Raw genomic sequence first — 20,769 nt, forward strand, 5'->3', positions numbered from 1 at the left:
TTTTGTTGTTTGTGTTATCCATTCAATGAGCTGTTGACCAGCCCTGGGTCTAAGTCTCCGGACTGAACCTCGTGGGCCAACAGACCCCTTTGTTGTTCTTGTCATTCATAAATTTGCTAACTGTAACTGAAGACATCATTTTCCTATGCACCTAAGCATAAGTCAAATAAATTCCACCTTGTTTAAGAAACCGCTATGCTTCCCGTGCCTCAGTTCTCCATAGCCAAAAGAACCCGGCCTGTTTCCGTGCCTAACTGCCACCCCGGCCCACCGTGATTCTGGGGCTTGGTTCATCCCCCCGGGACACTTGTATAACAGCTTACTGTGTTTTATTTGAAAGAAAATTGCACAAATAAGCTAAAAATACAGTTCAAATTCAGAAGAACTTCAATCTAATATTAGATATCATAGGAAGCACAGACCAAAGATTAGAGCACTGGGCTCAGGCTCAGGAGAGCCGTGTTCAGTTCCTGGCTCAGTGACAGTCTTCATTTCTGTGACCTTGGCCAAATAGGCTAATCTACTTCATGCCTCATTTGCCCAACAGTTCCTTCTAATGTGTTGCGATCCATGAGCACACCGCTTCGGTCTGTGAGCACACCGCTTTGGTCTGTTCCCAAATTGGTCCCGCCTCCCCTTTTTGGTGCACGCTGCTTTGGTCGCTGCTTATTTGTGTGTTCTTTCCCTGCTTTTATGCAGTTACCATTTGATTTCCCCTACAGTAAATTAATGCTAGAACCAGTACCGTGCATTTTGTATGCATGAAGATTGCTTTTAGGGTCATAACTCAACACAGTCAATTAAATGCTAGGTTTTCTCATTTCTATATCATACATAAATAGTAAATATACTATATTTATAAAATATAGTGTCCCATTCTTAGTGTTTGGGGTATTTTACCTGCTAGCTACATGTGAAGATTTGGGGGGATTTCTTGCATTTTCAGAATTTTACAAGCAATTTAGTTACATACATCTTGGTGCAGAGATGGGTCAGACTAAGAAGGATCTCTGTCTTGATGAGGATACAGCTCCCCTGAGTAGCAGCTAGCCTATGCCACCCCCAGCCCCAGCTCCCACCCCTGCCTTGCCTTGCCTTGGGGAGCAAGGAGGCACATGGCATCAGAGCTGGGAAGCAGAGCAGTTCCCCAGCACCAGCCCCTGCCTCACCTTGGGGATGAGCCATTGCCTGTCCCACATGAGGAACTTACCTCCAGTAAGTGTCCCGCGCCAACCTGGGTACCTCTGCTGTGCTCCACGCCCAGCTCCTCTCCAGGTGGGTGCATGGTATTAAAAAGTTTGTGTGCGGCAAGATTTTAAATCGTGTGCAGTTGTGCACATGCACAGCATAGAGGGAACCTTGTTGTCCAGATGTAGAATGGTCATAACATCCTTAGGGAGCAGCGTGAGCATAAAATCTGTGAATAACTGTGCTCAGGTATAGTGATGCATTAGTGCATAGATAACTAGATGATTCAAAAAGACTATGAAGGGAGATTATCAAACAGAAAAGAAAGAATAGGAAGAGATAGCAAAAGGATCACAGCAAGAAGCCCCCATTTTGTCAGGACTGCTTGGTCTCAGTACGTAGTGCATGGTCTCACTATATTACTTATGTAAGCACTGGCCTAAACATGCATCTGGGTTGAAGCACTGGGCTCTTAGTAAAAGCTACTGAATACAGAACAGAAGTAAATGGAAATAAATGAGGACTAGGGGCCAGGAGACATTATTATTAGACACTAAAAAAAAAAAAGATGAAGATGGGCAATTAGGCACTTACTTTTGTGGACAAGGCACTGAGCTACCAAACTATGGTTCCAGCTGGTAACTGCTATCAGGCAGCCTGAACGCAAGGCTGTCTGCAAGGCTGGAGTCTTTACTTACTGGCTTAAATGCCACTCTGGCTTAATTCTGATCACCTGATAGGAGGCTGTAAAAAGCAAGAGACAGGCGTGGAACGGGCCCGATGCAAGAACTGTCCAGTGTTTGTGTAGGTAACAGCTCCTAGTTAAGGCTGGACTTCTCCCAGCACGCCTAGAACAGGAGAGCCTGCTGAACCTATCATAGAGGCATTTGATTGCATCTGGTGCACTGGTGTTTACTGTCTAACTACTCATACAAGATTGCTTCAACATACAATTATACGAGCATATATGCTTGTGTCCAACACTTATCTTCTTTTGCCACAACATTCTTAGTAGCATGAAGGCTGAGCCAAAAAACAGGGTGGCTAGAAGACAGAATACAGCTCTACACCCACGACTGGTGTAACAGTTAACTGATAATCTGCCTTCAGCATCTGTAAATGGCCAAATCTTTACGTAACTCCAACCAGCACAATACGGTTGATTCACGTCTCAACCAGCATAATCCCCTTGAGCGAACACATGCTGGGGAGTGTTCTGCTTTACAAACAGTTCAGCCAAAAACATTGCTGCCTTTTCAAGCTTCCTCAGCAGTTGGCAGCATTGCCTGTTTGGTGATGTTTGGCAATGGGCATCAGCATATTCTAGAAATACAGTATCTGTCTGATAGATACCAGTGAGTAGATCAACAGTAACCACCTGCCTACTCCTCCTTCTATCTGGACTTTGAAATAAAGTTGGATGTCTTAAAAATGTAGTGTGTATGCCAAATAGCAGCATTAGATCTTTGGAAAGTTGGCTCTATAAAAGCAATATCAGAAGTGACACATAATATAGTCCAGTACAAATTCACCTACTTCAGATCAAAGCATCCAAAGCAGTGTGATTGATGGCAGTACTGAACCTATTCTTTCACTTTTCTACTCTGCCATGATAAGCTCTAACCAGCATGATATGGTTGATTTGGGTCTCAACCAGTATGATTCCCCTGAGCAAGCAAACTTTGGGGGAAGTTCTGCTTTAGAAACAGTTCAATCAAGACAGACACTTCTTCTGATTGTATGTCCTCTACCTGAAGACATTTGGGCAAGAAAACCTCATGTTTTTCAAAAAGTATGCATCAAGATGTTTTTCACTGGAAAGAGACTTGAAAGCAAACTGATATACGTTCATTGCAGAAACCAAAAGAGACATATGTGTTCTATTACTGCAGCAACAGGCTGGAGGAAGCATAAGATGTGCCACCATATGGATTCATTGTGCATAAGAGGACTTAGTGTGAGGCATTTGCCTGATTCTCAGAAAAAAATTATGTATCTTTATTCAGCTTTGTGATAAGTAACAACCCAGGGCTGTGCTCTGGGGTGCCAGCAGCAGTGGCAGAAGGCACCAGGTCAGCTGCAGTGGCTGGGCTGGTAGAAGTGCTGTTCACATCCCCATTGAGTAAAAGCCCTATTCTCATGGGATTTCATTAGCTTAGCAAAAGCACAGCCAAACCCTTCAGTACTGAAGGTTCACAATATCTGCAGTAGTTTGGAGTGTTGTTCTAGCTGTGATGGTTCAGTAAATGTGCGACAAGAAAGTTTATTTATTAGACCAACTCTGTAGTTGAGAGAGATGTTAGATAAGTTTTCAGGCACAAAAGCTTTTTACTCAAAAACGTGTCTAGCATGTCTCCCAGCTAGACTGCTATTCCAATAAAAGATGTTACAAAAATAATCCCCCTTGCTTCATACATGTTTGCAGCATTTTATTTAGTGGTTTGTCCAAATAGTAATGGTAATAAGCAACGTATGTAGTCTTTGGCAAAGACTGTACAATCAAGATCCATATATGAGGTCTCTTGTTAGAGTAAAGGGATGGGATGCAGTCCAAGACCTATTCCCTTTTTCAGTTCCTGTATCAGTCTGTGATATAACAGCCTTCTGTATCACAAATAATTTGATATCTATTCAAAGTTTACACAGTTGAAAATGTGTGTAGTGTTTGCCTGTGCTGTCATGAGAGAGATTCATAGACATTTGGGCTGGAAGGGACCTCAGAAGATTGAGTCCAGCCCCCTGTCCCAGGGGCAGGAAGTCAGCAGGGATCATAGGATCCCAGCAAAATAAGTATCCAAATGTCTCTTGAAGGCATTCAGAGTAGGGACTTGAACCACCTCCGGCGGCAGTCTATTCCAAACCTTGGGGACTTGGACAGTAAAGAAGTTCTTCCTTATGTCCAGCCTGAAATGGTCCTGGAGGAGCTTGTGACCACTTGACCTCGTCATCCCTTGGGGCGCTCTGGTGAACAGACGTTCCCCCAGATCCTGGTGAACACCCCGATAAACTTATAGGCAGCCACCACATCACCCCTGAGCCTACGCTTTTCCAGGCTGAAGAGTCCCATGGCTCTCAGCCTGCCATCATAAGGTCTGTTTTCCTGACCTCTGATCATGCGCGTGGCTCTCCTCTGCACCCTCTCAAGTTTCTCCACATCCTTTTCGAATTGTGGAGCCCAAAACTGGACACAGTACTCCAGCTGCGGCCTCACCAAGACCGAGTACAATGGGAGAATGACATCCTAGGATTTGCTTGAGAAGCATCTAAGGATGCAAGCCAACATTTTGCTTGCTTTGCTCACTTGAGAGAATCGATGTTTGTAAAGTGTTCTACAATCTTTGGGTGAAAATACAAATACAAAGCTTCACAAAATGCTCAGGAAAATTTATCAGTTCAGGCACCAAAACTTCCTGTTGCCCCTTACCTTCATGATAATGAAAAAGTAATGATAATTTATCTACCCATTAAAAAATTGCTCAACCAAGGTATGAGCAAGCTGAAATTTTGCAAAACTGCAAATATATTAATGAAACTACTCTGTAGGTGGCACAGTGCCTTCAGATTATGAATGATCAGTCCTTGACATGCATCTGAACAGGCACTCAAGTGGAATGGCTTAGTTTGTTCATAGAGTTTAAGGGGTAGCGTGGGAGATTAAGAATAGGAAGGGAGGGAAGAATAAGGAGGGATGGGAAAAGATTATGTCAACATATATATGAAAGTTGGATGTTTCACACGCACAAAAACTGAATCTGAACTTTTCATACTTTTGTAATATAAAAAAAAAAAATCAGTCTTTCATGAGAGAGAAAAGTCAGTTCAAATACACAAATATAGATAGACAGATAGATAGACAGACAGATAGCTAGATAGTCAAATAAGCTTTTGAATATATTTTGAAGTTTATTATTGTTAGTAATTTTGACATCAAAAGTACCCTACCAAAAAGTGCACAGCACTGAAATCATGACTTTGGCTAGCACAGCTCAAAGAGAAACAAAGAAAGGACTTGGCTTATATACATCTTTACAGCGTATGTAACATTTTTAGTAACATTTGCATTAAAATGTATATGCAAATAAAATCTACAGCATCTTCAGCTGTGCCAAGTACAGAGAATTGAGTATAACACTAACTCAGACAAGATCTTTAACTGCTTAGCCGTATGCCTTGTTACTTTTTTAATGTAATATAGCAGGAGAGGCAAATCTGGAATGCTGTGCAGTAGAGTAGATGGGACCAAGCTTTCAGTGACAGTTTTAACAATAGTAATGAATTTTATGACCTTGTCAGCATTTTTTATCCTGTATCATTGAGATGAAGAAGTTGCAGACAGAGAGCAGACTTTCCGGACAGTATTCTTCAGCCACCTTTCTCTGATCAACATAATCTATGTCTTCAACGCAGTCATCAGAGGTATTCTCTGGCTTTTTTTCAGTTCCAATAGCAGGTGCTGAAGTTTGGAAAACGTCTTTATCCTGGTGAGTTTTCTCTCCTTTTGTGGAACTAGGTGTTACAAGGCTTGAGCTGACTAAGGTGAGGTGGGCGGTTTGTGGCCCTTTTTTACATACTTTGGATTTTAGGACACTTTTCGGGTCTTGACAGATGTTTTTCTGTTTCTTTAAGGATCGAGAGATTTGTTTCCAGTAAGCAACATGGTTTGCTGCGAACTGAGGACAGGTGGAAGGGTTTCCTGAAAACTCGCACCAGAAGCTGCTTTCACCTTTCTTGCATTCCACTTTGAGAGTGACAGCACCTACTCCACTCGCTGCCCAGCTACACTCAGAATTATCTTTGGTTGCAAATTTGCCTTTAAGTGAAGCTTTGCCTCCTTTGGATTGTTGTCCTTTCTCATTCTGTTGCCTCGAGCCCTTTTGGCTTTTTCTGTTCTTTTCAGTATTTTGCCTTTCTTTTGGTCTTTCTTTCTCATCTTCACCATTAGCTAATAGCACCTGAGAGACCAGAATCAACATACAAAGAAGTGCAAAACTTTTGATCTTCATCATCTCTTCTTTGCTTGTTACCTGTTTTGCAAATAAATAAAATAATTATGGAAATATCTTAATCTTAAAATTGAACTTCATCCAGCTGCCATATTTTGAAGCTTTAGATAGGAGAGTGGATAGGCAGTGTATTAAAGCGGAATGATCAGGCAAATTCCACAGATTTGGATAGGACCACTCTCTGGTTTATAGGATTGCTTCATTTTATACTTGTGAAAAATTCAGCTATAAAACATTGGTGTCACATTGAGAAATTACATTTACACAGGGTTGCCCAAGCCATAGAACTATACAGTCATTCTCTCTCTCTCTCTCTCTCTCACTCTCGCTCTAGTCCAATAATTATTTGAATATTTATACAAACTGAAAAAGCTTTAACAGAAAAACCACTGGAATATAAATCCCTGCTCCATGCCAGGTAGAGAGAGGGTTTAAACCTGGTCTTCCGCATGTCAGATAGGCAGACAAGGTTGAGGAGTCAGTGAGTAAGAGACAGTCAGTCACCCATTGACTCCTCAGTCTACATTTTCACTGACTACCTGTCTTGTATGCAGACCAGCCCAGCCTCTGGCTTCTTTACTTTTCATTCCATCCAGGAAGAGCACACACCAACTTCCTTAGCCTGACAAAGGGTTTTTGAACCTGAAAGCTTGCTTAATAATTGTTTTCCAACTATTTAAGTTGGTCTAATAAAAGATATCAGATTCACGCAAAGAACCTTGTCTGCCTATGCCCTTAGACCAGCACGGCTACAACCTACACTCCTGTAACATATCAGATATGCATCTTAATCACTGGGCTATAGTGGAAAAGGAAACTTGCCACTATAACTCCTTTTCCTCTTTACTGTTTTTAATGGCACCAGGGTCCCTTTGTTTTTCTCAAAAAAACCAACCCAAATAAAATTAATAATTTGTTTCAGGTTGAACAAAATGTCTCATTCAATCTCAACATGATTCTTTTAGTTTTCTGATTATTAAAAACTTTTTTTGCGTGGAGCACACACAAAAATAATTTATTTTTTGTTATTTTTTAGTTTCAATACTGAATCACTGACTATTTAATCAGAAAAAGGTATCTATCTGGTTTTTGAAGGTCTTTGCAATATACTGAATCAGAAACCATCCAAATCTAGGCGAACAGAAGTTAAGTGATGATAGGTTATTCAATTTCAAAACTAGAGCAAATTCAAGGTGGCTAAAACACAACTTCCAAAATAGGTTGCATTATCCAGCACACTGCTTCCTATAGGTGGACTCCTGCCTCCAAATTCAGTCCTGGGGTCATCTATACTGAGCAGCCTGCAAAAATCAGGACCCATGGCTATGATAAAGTATATGGTAATAACAGGGAACTTTACGGTTCACAAATTTTTACCACACCCTTCCTGTAGTGAGGTTTCCAAATGAATAACTTAGCTTCAGGCAAAGCATTCTGGCAAATACTTTTATTCAACTGTTAATGTCTTTAAACACAAATTTACTCCTCTGAATGAGTAGCCATCAGAAGATGAGAACAGACTCCTCTTTTAGTGTAGCTCGTACATGCTTTGTTGAATTACTACAGTGATTGTCACCATCTACAACTGTAAGGCAGGGAGACCTCTGGAGCAATGGTGCTGCAAATTCTGAGCACCCTTTTGGAGGCAAACAAAAAGGTTTGCCACTAATTATGTGACACTGACTTTCTACAAGAAATGCAATGCTGGGAAGGCGAGATCATCTGAACACATACCTTGCAAAGTGCTTGCCTGGGTCCGAATGCAATTCAAGATGAATCTCGGCTCTTTCAAAACGTCTCATGCTTAGTTGTAAATCAGGGTGCTATTTATAAAGCCAGGGACACACCTTCCTCCCTCCAACAAGGAGATTACAACACAATGGAATACTTTAGTGCCTTATTCACTTATGCCAACACACCTTCTTGAAAAAATGCCAGCTTGTTTAAAGTGGAAACCTCCCACCCTCCAAAAAAACCCACCCCAGTGGGGTGACAGGCATGTTTGAGTAAGTTAGATGTTATGCTAGTTCCCTCCTTGCACGTGATGATAAAAGTTGTATTCATTTACAGGTTCTTTAAAAAGCTCTTCTGTCATAAAGGGCTGGATCCTATAGGGAATCAAGCACCTTTTATTGCCCATTGTGTTCAGTGATGTTCAGAACTAAGTAGGATCAAGCTACACTGCTTGTAGTAGTTTTTATCATCTCTCTTTTTATATTAAGCTATTCATGAGAAATATAAATTATTGAATATTATTTATTTAAAATAACATACCTACATCACTGTTAAGGTAAGCAGAATTCTACATATGGAGATGATCTCAAACCAAATAACTCACAATCAGATCCCACCTGCCTGATGGTTCAAGGCATGAAACTCTGGACATTCAGATCAGCCTATTAGAGTCATACCAACAAACTGCAAAATTTAGACACCTCATTCCTCCCCACTCTGAGGTAGTTTGATTATGAGATTTCAGTCTGACTTCTGTTCAACCATAAAAGAACATTAAAATCAAGTTGAGATATCCAGTAAACATTCTGGTGTTAATACATTCAGTGAGGAATGAGGTTGCTTCAAAAGTTTCATAAAGAATGGCAGTAACAATGAACCTCCATAGAACAGCTGAGGTTCCTTTGAAAGCAGAGAAGGGCATTTGATATACAGTGTTTGGTAGGTATTTCCAAGGACAAAAAGTGACATGGCCGAGGGGATGGGATTAGGATTAGGAGTAAGAAACAGATAACATGCATTTCTCTCTAACTCCTCGCCTCCAGAAGCAAAGGAAGTAAGAGGCTGGAAAATGAAGACAGAATTCAGAGGCACTGTCTGAAGTGGTTTGCAGCCGAGGAGATGTTTGGACCTTATGTGGAGGGCCCCAAAGCAGAGATATGAGAAATGAGGAAACAGAAGAGTTCAATTTTCTCAATTTTTTCACCTTTAGAAAAATGAAACTGAGGTACATTCTAAAGTAGTGATTTTTAATCTTTTTAGACTCAAGGCACCCCTTGTTAAGCTCAAGGCTCACCGCCCAAAATACCAAGTTTTTGCTTTCCCTTGTTTTTTGACTATAGAAAAAATGACTGTGGTGCAATTCTTCTGCTGCCAAGAACTCATTCTGACCTGTTATAATCTTTCTGTTTTTGACACCATGGATTCCTAGTGGAAATCTCTTGGTTTATCTTGTGAGTCATATGTAGATGTTTGTACACTGAACTGTGCTAATATTATGTGATACCCCACAGCACCCTTAAAAAGCTGAGAAGCACTGCACTCAAGTGACTGACCACTAATCCCCAACTCTGACCATTTATCTACTGATATTTAGCTTCTGGTGCTGCAGACTGCAGGTTCAGCAATTGGATCTGTTACCTGCAGTTCTGAATCGGCCGAGGCAATTCTGCAGCTAGGCACATCATTCACCTGGAGATGAAAGTTCCAGGGTTGGCCTCGAATAGGAGGATTAAGAAAAGCAGTTAAGGCACAGAACATACAGTTCACAGGCCTGGTCAAGATTGTGAAAGTGGCACAGAATCAATTAATTAGGAGAATAAAAAAAGAGAGAGAAAGAGATAGTTGACTAAATTGCCCTAAGGATGAAGAAGAGAGGTTTGGGCTTGGGAACCCCACTTGACCTATTTCTCATTAAGAGAAGCTATTAACTCAAAATGGATCGACACTCATGACAGATCTGGCACCATAAGGTATTCTGAATGCAAACTCCACTGCCAGAGTTGACCTTTAAGACTTACAGTCCCAGTGCCCACATTCAGACATGCCTCTGATTCAGTGATTGACAGCTGTCAGGGATAATTTCAGCTTTTTTTTTTCCGAAAAATAGTCTTGAAAAATATAGTTAGTGGTCCAGGTTTGGAAGCTTTCCTTTATTTTAACGAGATTTTTGATCTATTCATGTTCTTACTGCTAAAGTTGTCAGGATGAGATTCTGAGTCTGCCCTGCCTCTTCAAGTGAGAATCAGTGTGATGTCTGGCTGCTCAATAATGTGGGAGGCATCACAGGAAACTGGATCAGAGCAAGGATTTGGTTCTGATACTGCCACCCTCTGCAGCCTTCATCAAATCACTTAACCTTCCTGACATATTTTCCTTGGCCTGGATTGAAAAAGGATTTGTGGACCTTTTCTCTAATGTGCAATTCAGCAAAGACATGCCTAAATGTTTATGCACATATGAAATCCTTGGTGTTTCAGTGCAGATCAATGGGTTTTTTTGCATACAAGTAAGAACCTAGGCACTGGAAAACACAGCTATTGCACATGCTCTGTACTCCTACTGTTTTGAATGAGACATATATGGTAGCATTTGTTTGCATCTTATGGCTTTGGGGAGTCACAAAATCTTCCTCTGCCAAAGCCCCTGGGGGGAGGAACGGGGGAAGAAATCACCTACTTTGTAACCAGTAGTCTAGTAGTTAGAGCACTTTCAAGGAAATGGAAAACCTGGACTCTACACTATCTTCTGCCTTAGGAGTACCCTCCTCACCAAGCTACAGTCAGGTTTTCTCTTGTTTGCTCTGGTCCCAGGAATCCCGTACTCCTGGCTACCCCACAGGGGAGGTGCAGGATGCCCTCAGCCTGGCCCAACCCATAACCTGGGGATTAGAGCCCTTTTCTGGAAAGTGGGAGATATGTGTTCAAACCCACTGTAGTGAGTGGGCCTGAAGTCAGGCCTCCCACTTCCTAGTCCTAACCATTAGTTTAGTGGGCAAAAGGAGGGTGGGCCTCCCTCGGTTCTAAGTGAGGGGGGCAGGGTTCAGATTGTCGATCTCACGTTAACTGAAACGCCCATCTCCAGGCCGCAGGTGATAGTGCTGCTTAACCGCATGAGAACGGCAGGATTCCACACATTCCCTGGTCCTTACCACATATTTCCTGCTGACTGCCCAATGCACCTCCCCACCTACAGTGCTGGCTGCTGTGAATCCTGACCCATACATGTCTCTGTTCATGATGTGCAGATCTCAAATGCATAACTGCACAGAGATGCTATATTTCCAGTGTAGGGTAAAAAAATCCTGACCATAAGTACCCTCCAGAGCATCTGCTTCTGTCTCCTGCGGCCAGTGGTCCAACTAAGAAGCAGGTGGTGGAGGTGATCTAGGTCACTCCCTGTACACACTGAATGCATCTTTTGAGAAACACTGGGGATGTCTACACATTCGCTAATGTGCCTTACTTACTGTGCATTTAGTTTAGTACTTCCCTAGTGAAATACTAACTAAATGCACTGTAATTAGAGTTACTACACAGTAGCACCAGTGCATGGTTATTTTGTGATGCGTAATGTCCATTAGCCTGATAACACTGAGCAGTAGGCTATTAGCACAGTTTTTGACTGGCACGCTACTACTGTGCAGTGCTATTAGGCTAATGTGCAGAAAGTGTCACATATAGACATGCCCACTGTGTCTAAGGATAGCTGTTTGGACTGTGTTCAACACCTGAGGTGTTTCACTGGAAACCAAAACAAGTATTTTGTATGTATGGATATCTAACTTCTTGACAACCAGATTATATGACACACAGTTACTCAGGGGCAGAAAGGTAAATAAGCTTGATATTCTTGTACAATGAAATAAGTCAACTGTATTTTTCATGCGATGTAAGCCTGTATTTAGTTAGTGTCCTACCTTAGTTACTGTTACATACATTTGCAACACCTTAATTTCTACTAATTCTGAACAGTCACAAGAAAAATAAAACTTACCACTTATGGATATTTTACAATAGACCACAGTTCAAACATACCTTTTCAATGGGAGTATTGTTTTAAAAATATTTCTTGAGCAACTTGAATATTAGTGATAATTGGAGAAGCAAGCTGTAACTTGCTTTTGTTAATAACAAATGGTCCTGGGACATCACAGATTTCAGATTGGAGAAGATGAATTTACAGGTGTAAGTTCTGCCAAACACCCGTGAGCCATAATCCAAAATTTTTCATGTTTGTTTACATGTCTTTGGAAATCAGTTTGAAAAAAAAAATCTCTGCACATTTCTGTAATTGCTTCAAGTGTGTGGCACACTATTCCAGTCACAATTTCTCTAGTTGGTTTTGAATTACTGCTTTAAATGGACAGAGCTTCCTTCATTATTATCAAAATCCCAAAGCAGGTTTTAAAACATCTTCTCTGATAGAGTAGGATAGTGAGAAGTCAGGCCCTTTGAAATCATTAAATTCCTCACAGACCTGTATATGGAAAGGACATCCAATAATTTCTTTGTGCTAGGGACAGAAATTACACATAAACTGTTAGAAGTAATCAAAAACTGGTTCAAATCTGTAACACAAAAGAAGTTAATTGCACATAAGCTGCTTTCAAAATGGCTGAAACCAGTTTACTATAAACCTGGATGGATGTCATATTAGACCTAACCGATTTAGGTTAAATCAGTTTATTGAACTTCTGTCCCAGATTCCCTCCAGATTTAAGTCAACTCCCAGTCCCCCATCATCCTAGGATGCTTTGCACCTCCCCTGCAAACCTCTCCTCCCCACTCTTGCAGGGTGGGCAGGCAAGCTTTGGCCCAAGCGATCTGCTTGAGCTGAAAAGGGAAGCATGCTCTAGTGCCCCCTGGCTTCTGGCCAGGGCCACTGCAGGCATATGGCTGCATTTTTGTAATCAAAAGTGAATGCCTGTTCACTTGCTTATCAGTTCAACCTATGCAGCTTAGACTAACCTACAAAAATTGAATCAGTTCAGCCTCAGGCTTTTTGACTTAGCCTTGGAGATGACCTTTAGATATTCACAGTTTACTATACAGTCCATTCACATATCCCCCCACCTGACTTATGTTTTGTTTCTTTCCTTCCTGAAAGTTTCAAGTTCAAAGTATTCCTCATAGTGTTTTAGAAAGATCAGTTTACACAGAGAAATGAGGCATTTTTAAAGTTTCTTTAAATTCAGAAGTGCTTCTTTCCACTTCTTCCTTTGATAACCAAAGAGCTTCTTTCCTGATATGATTTTTCCCCAGGAATTTTCACCAACAGATCTCTTAATACAGTAAAAAAATCTTTCTGAAACTGCTTCCAATATTTCTAGGATGGAGCTAAATATGTAATGAATCAGGTGTCAGTTCCCTTCAGAAATAGGATTTGTTACTTGCTAGCTATAGTCATAGCATTAAGTAACATGAAGAATTTGTAATATCATTGCTCTTTATACACTGGAATGCAGTATAAAATACTTCACACTCTTTACATTGTCCAACTAAACCAATGTCAGTTCTAATAATATCCGTAGCACCCCTGGTTATAGTAGAAGAACAGTTCTGAAAGCCATCACACTCAGAAGTGCATGCTTGTGCAGTGTTAAAATACCACAGTCTTTTCAGTGAAGTTAGTTTCAAAGTTTCCTTGATTACCAAAAAGATTACATGAAACAGGTCTCATAAGAATAAGTCATAAATACAACATACACATGGAAAAACTCCAAAGACAAATAACTATACTTTTCAACTACATCAGATAATTATTCTAACCTGTGCCTATCCATATTCACAATTCTTGAGGACACAGTTTGATTCAAAAAGGTGAATTACATCCATGGGAGGACAGACTGAAGGATAAAAGTGCTGAGTACTGGAAGTCCACTTTTCATCAGGGCATTTGGTGCATTGGATGAGATGTATAACATTATTGGAGGTGCAGCTGTAAGATTCAGGGATGTTGATGGTTCTGTTGTGAGGCATAGTAATTGTGGGGTTGGTGGAGATATGTTAGCAGGTTTTACATTTCTTGTCACAGCATGGTCTGGATCCCCTTGCCTACCTAGCCTGTCTCACCCACTGACTCCTCAATTTACGTCTTCACTGACTTCCTTTCTTGCATGCATACCAGCCTTTGGCTTCTTTACTATTCATTTCATCTGAGAAGAGCACACACCAACTGCAGATGCTTCCTCAGCCTGACAAAGAGTATTGCTAAGCTTGCTAAGAAGAATGTTTCCAATTATTTGAGTTGGTCTAATAAAATACATCATATTTACCCAAAGAACCTGGTCTGTCTATGCCTTTAGACCAACATGACTACAACCTTCCCCTTAGACCAACATGACTACAACCTTCCCCCCCTTCCCCCCTGTCAAATGCAAAAGGAAAGCATACAGGCAATGTAAGAATGGGCAGGTCACCAAGGACATACACCAGGAACTAGCAAGAACCATCAGGAAGGCAAAGACAAAAAATGAGCTGCACCTGGCAAAGGAGGTTAAGCTCCTATAAGTATGTTGGCAAGAAAAGAAGGCCCAAAGCAGCTGTGGGTCCTCTGTTAACAAGCCAGGGGGAACTCCTAACTGAAGCTATAAAGACAGCAGAGTTACTCAACAATTACTTTGCTTCAGTGTTCACAAAAAGAAAAAAAGCTGCCAGACACCTAGTAGGGATTATCTGGATAAGGAAATGAACAAGCTGAGAAGAGGAGATAACAAGAGAGATAGAAAGCTTCTGTTGGGTCTGAATGAATTAGTCAGCAGGGCTGGATGAACTTCATCCCAAGGTCCTGAAGGAACTGGAAGAGGAGATCTCAGAGCACTTGACAATGATCTTCATGACATCGTGGGAGATAACCCAAGTACTAGAAGGCTGGAAAGGGGCTAATGTAACACCCTTCTTATTAAAAAGGCAAAAAGAAGGCTCTAATACCTGGGAATTTACTGGACCATATCCTAAGGAAGGTCATTGGTAAGCATCTCAAGGAAGAAAGTCTGATCACATGAATTTATGAAAAACAAATCATATCGAACAAACCTGATCTTATTTGACAAGGTATCTACTTGGGTGGATGAAAGGAATGCTGTGGATATAGTATATTTGAACTTCAGCAAGGCTTTTGACAAGGTCCTGCACAACCATCTCATACACAAATTGGAGAAATGTGGGCTGGATAAAGCGACTACAAGATGGATGGAAAAGGCTCAATAGCCATAAGCTATGAGCCCCTGTCAGAATGGCAGCAGGTTTTGGCTGGAGTCCCACAGGGGTCTGTCCTGGGCCTGGTGCTGTTCAATGTATTTATTGAGAACTTGGATGCTGGCATAAAAAGCTTCTCAAGCAAGTTTGCAGATTACACAAAACTGGGAAGGATTGTGAACATGTTGGAGGATGCAAACACAATTTAGGAACTTGACAGATTAGGAAGTTTGGTTAGAGGATGAAGTTCAGCGCAGAAAAATGGAAGGTGCTACACCTCGGGCAGAATAATCCGAAACACAAATACAAAATGGGGAACACCTGGCTGGATGGCAGCTCTATGGAAAAGGACTTGGGAGTCTTGGTAGAGCACAACCTCCATATGAGTCTGCAGTGTGATGCAACTGCACAAAAAGTGAATGCAGTTCTGAGATGCATCTATAGAAACATTATGTGCAAGACACAGGAAATAATAGTGCCTCACTATTCATTACTGGTTAGGCCTTATCTGGACTACTATGTGCAGTTTTGGGCTCCACATTTTAAAAAGGATGTGGAGAAGTTAGAGACGGTAGAGGCAGGCAACATGGAAGATCAGTGGCTTGGAAGGCAAGTCATATGAGAGGCTGAAGGAGCTAGGCATGTTCAGCTTGCAGAAGACACTTAAGCAGAAACATGATAGCAGTCTTCAAAGGGCTGTGTGACAGGAGTTGTGCCTATGGGCTGCCATGGTGTCCCATAGTTCTGTGGTTCTCAACCCTTTTTATACCAGAACCCATTTGTAAAAATTGAGGGCCAGGCCTGACCCAGTGCCCCTCACTCCCAACCCACTGCCACCTGCCCTAAAGCAGGAACTCTGACCACCTGCAAGGGAAAAGCCATGTTTCCCATGTTTTTCTTCTCTACAGAAGAATCCATTTTTAAAGTTTGTTGATCTATTTTTAAAGTTTGCTTATGACTCTCCTACATATTTTTGCAACCCACAGCTGGGTAGCAACCCATGGGTTGAGAAGTGCATCCGTATTTGTCAGCCTGATCCTGTTAGGCCCTTGCTTCTGCTTCTCAGGGTGTCACCCTGCTTCCTCTCCTGCCACACCTTATTAAAAGTAATGAGGGGAAGCTACCCTAGGAAGTTAGGGAGCCTAGGTTCTCTCTCTCTCAGTATTCATCCCCTCAAGCCCTACATGCCTTAAGGGCTAAATTCATGGCCTCCTTCTGCCTCTACATCCATGGCCATGCCTCACAGGTATTAATCGTTGTCATTTGATCCCTTGTTAGAACACAGCTTTACTACCTTTGGCTTGCGGGTTATTCTGGCTATTGCCCAATGGCCCGGGCCCTCTGCCTCTGGCCCGGCCTTTCCAGTCTCCCTGCTGTCTCAATAGTATCCAGGTCTCTGGCCCTTTCTTGGTAAAAAATAAGCATCGTACACCTAGATCATCCCCAACCAGTGGCTGTCCAATCTCTTCTTGAACACCTCTAGTGATGGAGAGCCCACAACATCCCCAGGAAGTCTCTTCCACAGCCACACTATTCTCACAGTTAAGAAGTTTTTCTGGATATCCAAACTTAAATTTACTTTGCTGCAACTTCAAGCCATTGGTTTGTGTCCTCCTTTAAGAACACAAAGCACTGAGATTTCCCATTGCTCTTTGAACAAGTATTTTACTCTTCCAGTGCTCCTCAAACACACTGTTTATCAGACCAGTTTTACACTTGTCCAGAATTCTGGCTCAAGCAAACACCAACCAACACTGAAGCCATGTTTATACAACACCAGCCCCATTGGACAGGATATGCCCTAAGGATGCCTGACAACCAGCTCCCAAAACAGGTCTTGTACTTCCAGCTCACTGAAAATCACCAGTCTACAGATGGGCAAAAATTGAGATTCAAGGAGACCTTGAAGGCTAATTTGAAGAAATGTAATATGAACATCAATACCTGGGAGACACGAGCACCAAATCCTCCCCAGTGGTGCCATGATATATGACAAAGAAAGTATCTATCATTTTGAGATCAGCTTTCTCAGTCATCTCCAGACTCACTGATGACTTCCCTATTTGCTGAAAGACAATATCCACATTATGAGGTACTACCTATGGTGATTTTCAACATGACAGCAGTCATTGTGAGTAACCTGTGAGAACAGTTCTTACAAACAACTAACTACAGTTACTCAACACTTTACTTCTGTCACAACATGCTTTCTTCATTGCAATATGAAGAATGAGAGACAAGTGCTGACTAGCAAAGTGATATAGCAGTGGCAGGCTTGTGAAGAAGGATGCCAGGTTGCAAATTGATTATGGAATGTCTGCATTCAAAGCCTATGACCTGGATATGCCTACATTGCACAAGTTAGCACCGAGACAGCTTTGCATGTCTTAGCTGTTGAACAGGAATCAGAATAGCTGTGTTAGCTTGACACTTGTCACAGGCAAACTCAGCTGAGAGACAGGGCTTCTGGTGCCAGAACTAGTGTGTACAGAGCTAACATGAAAAATGTAAAAGTCACACCTGGGATGTTTTATACTGGTCTCAAATGGATAGTGACATTGATGAAACTATGCCCAGTGCTGCATATGACAAACTTGCAGATCATAGCAAGTGAAAGGTATTAATCTGTTAATGCTCTCCCAACGTAGTAGCAGGGCACTGTCAGTGCCTTTGTTTCCCCTCCTTTTATCTGTGGTTGTTCTTGGTGTTTCTAGTTTGTGACTTGTAGTTGGGATGCATGAGGTTTTGAAGTTGGTGATTGTTAGGAATCTTTGAGTAAATGAACCCACTGGATTAGATCTGATTGCCCAAAAGGCCCCTTTTAGTGCTATATCCCTAAACTGAAAAATGCCTTCAGGAAGCAGATGCTGTACTAGCCTGTCATCTCTATTCGCCACTGCTAAATTACACAATAACATCAGTAAAGACTGTGTTGCCACCTGCTGATATTTAGCTCAACAGAAAACTGAAAATGAAAATGCCTGCATCATTGGGAATCTGGAGATATATAGAGAGAGAGATGAAACAAACCAACAAAAAAAAATCAATATGATTTTGGGTCCCAGAAGCTACCATCACTTCCTGAGCAGAACAGTCTAAGGGAAGTTAGCTTCATTCAGTATCTAACGTCTAACTAATCAGTGGTGTGGAATGGGAAAGCTTGTGCACATAATTTACCACTGAACAACAGCATATATACAGAAGTGTAGTTTACACACAGCCCCATGCCAGTGTAGTTGAGGCATGCTATTTTCCTAATATGGTAGCAATATAAAAATTCTTCTGCTGCTATTGGTTATTAACTTTCCATATTTGCACAGCTCTAACCAAAATAGCAACACGAGTGCAAAAACTGTGCAAGCCAGGCTGTATGGAATGTGGAAGCCAGCTGTTCCAGCAGGAGCACAATCAGAAGGCAGGGCATACTCAGGTGCTCTGGTTAGACACTCAAGAGTCTTATTTTCAAAGGTATTTATGCACCTTTACATGCAGAAAGGGTGGTAGTAAGGTTCTCAAAAGTGAGAAAGCAACTTAGACAACAACTTCCTTGAAGCGATGTGCCTACCTGCACTTTTGAAAATCTGATGAAGCAGCTACTTACTTGCATGGGTGCATAAAGACCTATAAAAATCTGTCTCCACTTCCAACATGATAGCCTGAATCCTTCCTCAGGTCTCTGGTCCTCCTTGTCAAATTCATATTTGACCTATTTTTTTCAAAAAAGAAATAAAGTCTGTACTTTAATATTTATGATTAATTTATCCAACAGTACAGAAAACAGTTGGTTGGGTAATGTTTCTCTCTCTCTCCTTCTCCTTTAGCTGAAAATCACATTGATGCATAAAGTGGTTCATTTCTCTGGAGGCCACAAAAATCACAGACACACACTCATTAGATGGCACAAAAGGTGTATTTGCAAATAGGGTCAGAGCAGAGTCAAAAACTCAGATTACTCCGAACCAACAAAGGAATTTTGCAGGCTGTATTTATCTCCTCCCTCCTGGGCACGTGTGCAGAAACAGGAACTCTTACAGCTCACTTCCGTTTCATACAAGCATACATGTGGTTACATCACTACATACATCGCATGTATAGTATAATTAACTACTTAAGTATGCAGGGCGGAGAGGTAAATATGCATCAGCTAATTAAGCATGCTCAGAAACTACTATAGGTCACCAAGAGTTCAACCCCCCCCCTTTCAAGGACACAGTCAGTTGCATTCCAGCTTCTGTGATCTGTATGAGAAAGGCTAGGGAGAAGCTGGGGGAGAGTCTGCGATTTAGCATAAGAAAAGCTGTAGCAAGGCTGGGAAAGGAAAAAAGTCCTTGGCAGTGTTTCTTTCTTATCGGGTGCAAGATGCAAGCTGTGCATTTCTAACAATATTCCATTTCTAACAACATGATCATTATTTCTGGGGAATCCAACAGTCGTCTGTTTCAACTTATAGTAAGGTACTGTATGTACTTGAATTGCATACAGTGTGAAGTGGGAGGAGCAGGGGAAGGTCACTGCTGCAGATCCACTGCAGCCACCTGTCCCCCTCCTCATCCCAGTTTCCCCTCTGCCCTTTTGACCCTACCTCTGACCTCTTCCCCTGCCTCACTGTCAGGTGCAGCTGAGCTCCGACTCAGGCCGGGTTCTCTCCTGGGCAGGGAGCACATGGACACTCGGTACCCTTCATGGCTGATCAGCAGCACTATCACCGCTGCATGGCCTGTCAAGATCTGAGCTCCCACATGCTGTGCTCTGGGAGGCAGCAGAGCGTGAGAGTAGTCTCTGACAGTAAGGGGGGGAGGGACACAGACTGTGGGGGGCTGAAACTGAAGGGACAGAGGGCATGACCCCCCAGGCTACCTGACCCACCAGCTATTCTTTTCCCCTGATGTAGCAGTGGGAAGGGGGTGAATTCAAGACAACCCTCCAAAAATTACCTTCCATACCCCTGCTCCCAGAGCAGGTGTATGAACACCCTGAGATTCCAAGTTAGAAGATGGTTTCTAACAATCAGAAGATTGAAATTTTGGAAAACTCTTCTGAAGTACTGGGGGCAACACACATGCATGGCCTTAATATAGAGCTCAATGCATTTATGCAAGGCAGAAAGTCAGGTCAGTGATGAACAGTTCCAGCTGTCTTCCTGCTGCTTTTTTGATTTGGGACATCTGATAAAAATATGCATTGAAATTAGATATGATATTGATAATTTTCTGTTTTAAGGTATGAATTGATGATTTTCTGTTTTCAACTGTGAAAAAAATAATTTAAAAAAGGAAATTTGGGGGGATTTTACTGACATGTGATGAATGGAGCTGGATGAACTGTGGTAATCCACGCTACTCATTTAGTCTTTTTTATTGGTCATACATTATTTACAGATATGGTTTAAAAAAAAAAAAAAAAAAAGATTTTTATTGTTTGAATTGTTTATTACCTGCAAACCCTGGGTTTCATAGTTGGCAGGGTCAGAAGGGACCTGAGCAGATCATTGAATCCAACCCCCTGACATGGCAGGAAAGAATCCTGGGGTCAAACGACCCCAGCAAAGTGTTCATCTTTCCTCCTGTTAAAGACCCCCAGGGTAGGAGCCTGCACCACTTCTCTTGGAAGTTGGTTCCAGACCCTAGCCGCCCTGACCGTGAAGTAGC

General features: G+C 41.8%; 1 protein-coding gene across 1 annotated transcript; it reads right to left on the minus strand.

Moving 5' to 3' along the window:
- Positions 1–5,068: 5,068 nt before the first annotated feature.
- FGFBP1 (fibroblast growth factor binding protein 1) lies at positions 5,069–8,013 on the minus strand. Its single transcript, XM_019553466.1, has 2 exons — positions 7,926–8,013; positions 5,069–6,212 (listed from the first exon to the last, which is right to left on the minus strand). Exon 2 carries the CDS (start codon positions 6,192–6,194, stop codon positions 5,478–5,480), a length of 717 nt encoding a protein of 238 aa, XP_019409011.1. The 5' UTR covers positions 6,195–6,212; positions 7,926–8,013; the 3' UTR covers positions 5,069–5,477.
- Positions 8,014–20,769: the final 12,756 nt, after the last annotated feature.

Source organism: Crocodylus porosus, unplaced genomic scaffold (assembly GCF_001723895.1).
Source record: "Crocodylus porosus isolate Cpor-Errol unplaced genomic scaffold, CroPor_comp1, whole genome shotgun sequence".
Taxonomy (NCBI): Eukaryota; Metazoa; Chordata; order Crocodylia; family Crocodylidae; genus Crocodylus; species Crocodylus porosus.

What these genes read in the sequence shown, in the direction of transcription:
- FGFBP1 (XM_019553466.1), bottom strand. Translation starts at nt 6,194, where the DNA reads ATGATGAAGATCAAAAGTTTTGCACTTCTTTGTATGTTGATTCTGGTC.